At 40.3% G+C, this 6,337-nt stretch overlaps 1 protein-coding gene across 1 annotated transcript; it reads right to left on the bottom strand.

The window, feature by feature from the left end:
• Positions 1 to 293: 293 nt before the first annotated feature.
• On the bottom strand, positions 294 to 6,336 carry TPBG (trophoblast glycoprotein; the record flags this gene model as incomplete). The annotated part of the gene is made up of 1 exon (XM_085299232.1): positions 294 to 6,336. A coding segment is annotated over one exon (1,107 nt), but the record flags the coding sequence as incomplete, so codon positions are not given.
• Between the last annotated feature and the right edge of the window lies 1 nt (position 6,337).

Below are 6,337 nucleotides of genomic sequence, written 5' to 3'. Positions count from 1 at the left end.
TGCTCAAGAATCTTTCCTAATTATGAAATAAAACTTCAAACCACTTGAACCCCTAATCAGAGAAATTTACAGCAGTTTGTTATATATGTAAAATTTCTAGAACGATGAAACATGCTAGAACAACAAGATAGATTTCTATTTTCTAACATTTTCATCACTGCATGTATTCAAACAACATTACTAATTTACTCAGATGTTCGATGGTAGTTTTCATGTATAATTACCAGAAAATACAAATCTGTTGTTATTTTGTTACTCTGTCATCAGAAAGAAAATGTTATCTAATGACTATTTTGAAAATATAAATAATTACAAATATTAAATTATTAACAGAAATACAAATATTGTGGTTAAAATACCATTTTCACATGCTTTGTAGTTCCCTATTTCTATTTAGGGTTACCTTAGGGATGCACAGCCTGATTTTGAGCTTCTGCTACGCTATAGAGGACTTCTAGCACAACAACATTGCCCAAGGATGTGACAACATGTGAACGCTAACAGTACTGAGGAAGCAGAAGTCCTTATTAAGGACATGGTTATATGGGGAATCTTTCATTTTAATTTGTAAAAGCTTGTTTTTCAAGGCAGGGGAGGAATGCTGTTGGGTTTATTATATTGGTACGATGCACAACCTTGCTGCTGCTGCACTGGCTCAAGAAGCTAGCACAATACAGTCACTTCTGCATCAGCAGAGGACTGCTGGCTCACACATGGCTTAAGTCTCGTTTTTAAGCACGTATGAAACAACTAACTAACATTACACTCCCCGAACAAACTGACCTGGTCTCAGTGGGCTTCCACTTGCTTGATTTCAAGGCAAGGTCCTTGCAATTGGTAAGGAGCACACGTGCAAAAAGCGAGCAGTATGTAACGGGCCTGAYCTAGGCACCATCAAAGCAGCAGACGCTGAATTAAATTCATTCTTCTATTATATCCAACAAAAATACTGCAGCGGAAACACCTGCATTACAAAATACTATAGGACACAATTCCACTTGTTAGTAAAATGTTTCAGTTCATAGCAACAAGAAATTAGAGCTATACACATAAAACATGACAAAAGCAGAAAAGGGAGAACCAATCAGCATTTGTCCCTATCCATAGTGCTGTTATTTTCACTGCTGACACACTACCTAGGGATACTCTCAGTTTCTTTTATAAGCTTCTCCGTTCAGCCTTCCCTCATASTATATAAATGTCATTTGGAAGCTTGAAACTGAAATATTTTTTCTTACCAAATGCTATTTTCCTTCATCATATGCTCAGAGTGAATGGTTCTTCGTGAACACTCAGCTGCTAAAGAAAAAGAGAGAGCATGTATCAAATTTTCATTCTTTGACACTTGAGCCACTTTGACAAGGGCTCTTTTTCCTGTTAAGACTTAAAGGGAAATGAAGATGTTAAAATATAGGTGCAATCAGACTGGTTTCTCTACCTGCGCAGACTCACGATGCACTTTTTATGGATTTCTTGGAAAAATGAGACGAACAAAAAATTGTGTTGATCTGCAGAGTATATCACAGGGAACGTGCTGGTAGAATAACGAGAGCTTGGCAGCTTAGYGCAGTACTATGTCGAATATTTTGCCATGCCTGTCTTCAGTGACATCCAGCTCAGTCAACAAGCAAATACTGGTCTGAACAGACAGCTTCACTAGCCAGCATGTCACGGGGGACTGTCACTGGTGCTTAAAGGGTGAATCACTCTGAATGAAAAGATTTAAAGTAGCTGCACAAAACTTCTGATTACTTTTTGGATTTCAAAGTTATTGGCAATGTTACAGAGAGCTAGGCATAGAAAATGTTTGGCAATCTAACCTACAGCTAGCTCAGGTAAAGAAAGATTTGGGGAATTTTGCATTTCTTAACTGGCACTAACCACTTATCTAAAACATTTAAGAAAGTATATTAAAATATTTCAATTCCTTGTGCTATTCTTCTTCGAAAGCTTGAAGCTTATTACAATTAAAATTGATTTTAAGAGAGCAGTTGACCCTTGGATGATCCATCCTTTTTCCTTCTTAGATGCTTAGCCTTTCCTGAAGGTTTGCCCACTACTTTAATCCAGATGTTTTCTACAAAACGTCAGTGACAAACGTGTCACGCAGAATTTTGGGGTTTTATGTATACAAAACACATTTTAGAGGCATTTAGTACCGCATGCGTTTTATTGAAGATTGAATGAATAAACCAGCCTTGCTCATTAAGCTGCTCTGGAAATAGTAATCAAGTGAAATTTTAGGTGTCAAAGCAGAATAAGGTTATAAAGTATGYTTCAGAAGTAGTCTAGGATATTTTAAATGTATACTTTACAACCAAATTCTGAAGCACTTTTAGAGCTACTTTTAAGTGTCTTCTGTGTATCATTGTAACTATTTCATAGTAGGAAAGGAAGACAAATTCCAAGCATTGTTTATAGAAGGGGATTTAAGATCAAATGCATTGTACAGAACACCAAAGCATTCACTGTTGGTCAATCACTGTAAGTGAACATTATCTAACACAGTACTGACACATGCTAATTGTCACACCCTAATAAATACACATGTAGGCAAACGGCAGAAAATATTTTAAAGTAGCGGTCATCATGTCTCTAATAAAATTCTATTACAATGACTTTTATTATACAAAAAAGAAATGATAATCTTTAGAATAATGGATGTACTACAATAGTTACACTTGCTCACTATACAAATACTAATTTACCGAGTTCATTGGTGATGGAATATAATGTCGTTGTCTGTCCTTACACAGTTCTGTAAATGACGTCCATTGCATAATACATTATGGATGGCAGGTCTCACTGTATTTACTTAAAAGTATCTTATAACACAAATCAAGAAATTGTCCAAGAAATGGCTTAGCTTGTACATATTTTACATACTGTATTACAGAAGCRTCTTTAGCAAGGATGAGGCTCTACTTTTCTTGGCATTGTATAAATAAACGTGAGTTTGTAATTCTACAAAATGACCAGTACATCACAGCACACTATATAGCTACTGCAAATTCTGTCTTGGTACAGAAACTATTTTATATATACTCAATATGAACAGTTTGCATAGTTGCTCATTAATAGTTATTCATACTGGAGCACAATTATACTAGTCTTAAAATAKGTGCAACTAACATTTTCTCAAGAATCCACAAACTTAAATTCATATGCTGTTATCTGGATATTGCTCATACATTTAAATTTACAGCAGGAGAAATAAGCTATTAACTTAGCTTACATTAATTGTAAAATATACTGATTTATCAAAATATTGATTGCACTTTTTTTAAAACTTTTGAGAGTGGCTGTACAAAAATACATTAAAAATAAGCACTGCTATTAAATAAAGCCAATTTAAAGCAATAGAAAACTAGTCTGAACCAACATGTGCTACTTGTTCTGACAATGTCTGAAAGTTTTAAGGARAGAAAAATGCATTTGAATAATCCTGATGCCCAAATTAATAATAATTTATTCCTTCTGATACTTAAATGACTGTTTTATACTTATGAGCTCCTACCAAAGGAATATAGCTATGAGAAAACTGTCATGGAATTGAAGGGAATTAGCTGACAATTCACAAAATTATAAAGTGCTTAAAAGCTTTAAGTAACAGTGCTCACAGAGAGAACACCACTGATGAACTGATACAGTAAATACAGAAGTGTAATGTAAATTGGTATGTATTTTTTCTTCAAGAATCTGTAAGCGTACTAGAGAAAAACGCATTAGTTATTGGTGGCTGTTGGAAGGTCCTCACTAATCTTTCAATATGTCATCAGAATTACATACTAAAGGATGCATCTTTGAAGTTTTCCTTTACATGCTTCATACACTTAAACAAAAATGCATTCTCAAACAAATAGTAAGCATGACTGCATATATAATAGTTAAACAGACTTGCCAGTAGTTTTGAGATAAATGCAAAATTACATTATTCAATGTACATTACTACAAAATGGCACAAGCACTGAGAGCTTTATACGAAACAATAAGTACTTAATTTAATAAGCCAAATTCTGTATCCAAGTCTGAAGCTCTCTGACRACAGGACTAAGCTACATTTAATTTAATTCAAGTCCTAAAAGTATGTCTTTTATAATAAATAATTATATCTAGATACAATTTTTGGTACTGCAAACTCAACAATTAAATTTGAATTTTTAAAAGTTTGTAGTAAATTCAATTTGTTTGTAGTTATTTCAATAAGGTTGACTAGCACTTCTCTTGAAGTTTTGAGAGCTGACTGTGGGTTTTGTGCTAAGTGAAACTGTACTCTCATTGTGGATCAATGTAATTCTTACAGCGTATTTCACAAAACTCTGTCATGTCTCTAAGCTATACACTTGTATAATTTTTTAAATTCAAATTACTACTGTAGGGCTATTACTTGGAGACTGTAGAGCTATTCACATCAGATATCCACATGTTCCATTAAGCAGCAAACTTCAATGCAACAGTTCTTGTAAGACTGTTATTTGAATTTAACAATTCTAATTGAGTTTAGATGCAGTTTATATTAAAAAAAAATCATTCTTTTCACATAAACTGCAATCAAAAATAACTTTACAAAACAATAAGAGACTTACTGAGATTGTAATTCTCCTAACATGTAAAACTATAATGTAYTTGTGCATGCTATTTTATTTCCTTCTAACAGGAAAGTCGTTTAGTTTCTTCTTTATTTTTTTTCCTCAGCCTGAAGGCAGTCTATGAAATAGAATTGTTGAATCTTTGTCTTTGCAGTTAGGATATACAAGACTAAAACTGGTACTGATGAATGTAACTTTTTTTCCCAAAAAAGTTGAGGCAGCTTTTGTTGAATGGTATCTGTATCGGTAAGTCTTTATAAAGTCTGGTGGCTTTACAGCAGCCGGGAGGGGGGGGGAGAGAGAGAGAGAGAGAGAGATGGAGAGAGAATCCTTTTATCTTTTGAGACTTTGAAAACTTTTCCAACAAGTACTGGCAGCAAGTTCCAATGAAAATAGGCGAGGAGGAGAAGTAGCAGCTTATTTCTTATATACAGCCCAACACCACACGCAACTGCTCTGTGTCTCAACACAAAAGAAAACAGTAATGAACTCTGCATCTCATGGAGGCACATTCCCCTCACGTTACAAACACGCCTGTGATTGCTCTGGGGAGAGGGAGGCAAGCACGGGGGTAAAGCTCAAGTCCACTTCTCTCATGCATAGCTGTTGTGCGTTGCCCTGCTTCCTGCTTGGTGTTTTGTCAGACATCTGAATTGGAGCTGAGGTTTGTTAACCTGGGGTCCGCGTTGATCTCGTATCTGTAGTGATACCCCTCCATGTGATCCCTGCACGCGTCTCTGATGTTGTGCATCCACTTTTTGATTCCTTTTCGGTTCAAATACAAAACGAGSAGAAAAATGGCCCCGATGAGAGCCAAGACAATCCCTAAGAAGACATATGAAGTCTGTAGCTGGGAGGGCACGTCTACAGGCACGGAGCAGTTCAGGTCCGAACTGTTGATCTGCAGCAAGGCTYTTCCCAGCATCTTCTCGGGGTAGGCGCACTTCAGGGCTTCTTTGCCCTCCACCTGGTCGCTCTCCTTGAGCCAGTTCACCAAGTCCTCGATGGCRCAGTCGCAGACCCAGGCGTTGCGGCCGAGGCCGATCCTCCGGAGGGCGGGCAGGCTGCGGAACTGGGCCAGGGTGCCGTTTCTCAGGACGCTCAGCGAGTTGTCGCTGAGGTTGAGGCTCTGCAGGTGGCCCAGGCCCTGGAAGGAGACGTTTCGCAGGCCCACCAAGGAGTTGTTGCTGAGGTCCAAGTGCCGCAGGCCCGGCAGGGAGGCGAACATGCCGGCAGGCAGCAGCAGCAGCCCGTTGTCGGCCAGCTCGAGGCGGCTGAGGTTGCGCAGGGCGCCGGCCTGGAGCAGCGCGGCGAGGTTGAGGACGACGCTGCGGTTGCGCAGGGCGCCGCGCAGGGCCAGCTCCTCCAGCGGGCTGCCGGCCTCGCCGAAGGCCTGCGGGCTGAGGGCGGCCAGCGGGTTGCCGCTGAGGTCCAGCTGGCGGAGGCGCGGCAGGGCGGCCAGGGCGCCGGCCTCCACCGCCAGCAGGTGGTTGCCGCTGAGGTTGAGGGCGCGCAGGTCGGCGAGGCGCGGGGCGGCCAGGGCGCCGGCGGGCAGGCGGCCCAGGCGGTTGCCCGTGATGAAGAGGTTGCGCACGTAGGGCGGCAGGTCGGGCGGCACCTCCGTCAGGTTCCTGTTCACGCACTTCACCGTCCGCGCCGGCTCGAAGCACTGGCACAGCGGCGGGCAGCGGTCGGGCGGCTGCGCCGAGCCGCAGCCCAGCAGGACGTGCAGCAGCAGCCCCAGGCAC

This window comes from Rhea americana, unplaced genomic scaffold (assembly GCF_003343005.1).
Source record: "Rhea americana isolate MKP2758 unplaced genomic scaffold, rheAme1 scaffold_147, whole genome shotgun sequence".
Classification (NCBI taxonomy): domain Eukaryota; kingdom Metazoa; phylum Chordata; class Aves; order Rheiformes; family Rheidae; genus Rhea; species Rhea americana.
Note: the sequence above shows the minus strand (reverse complement) of the source record. Positions and strands in the feature narration are given on the sequence as shown.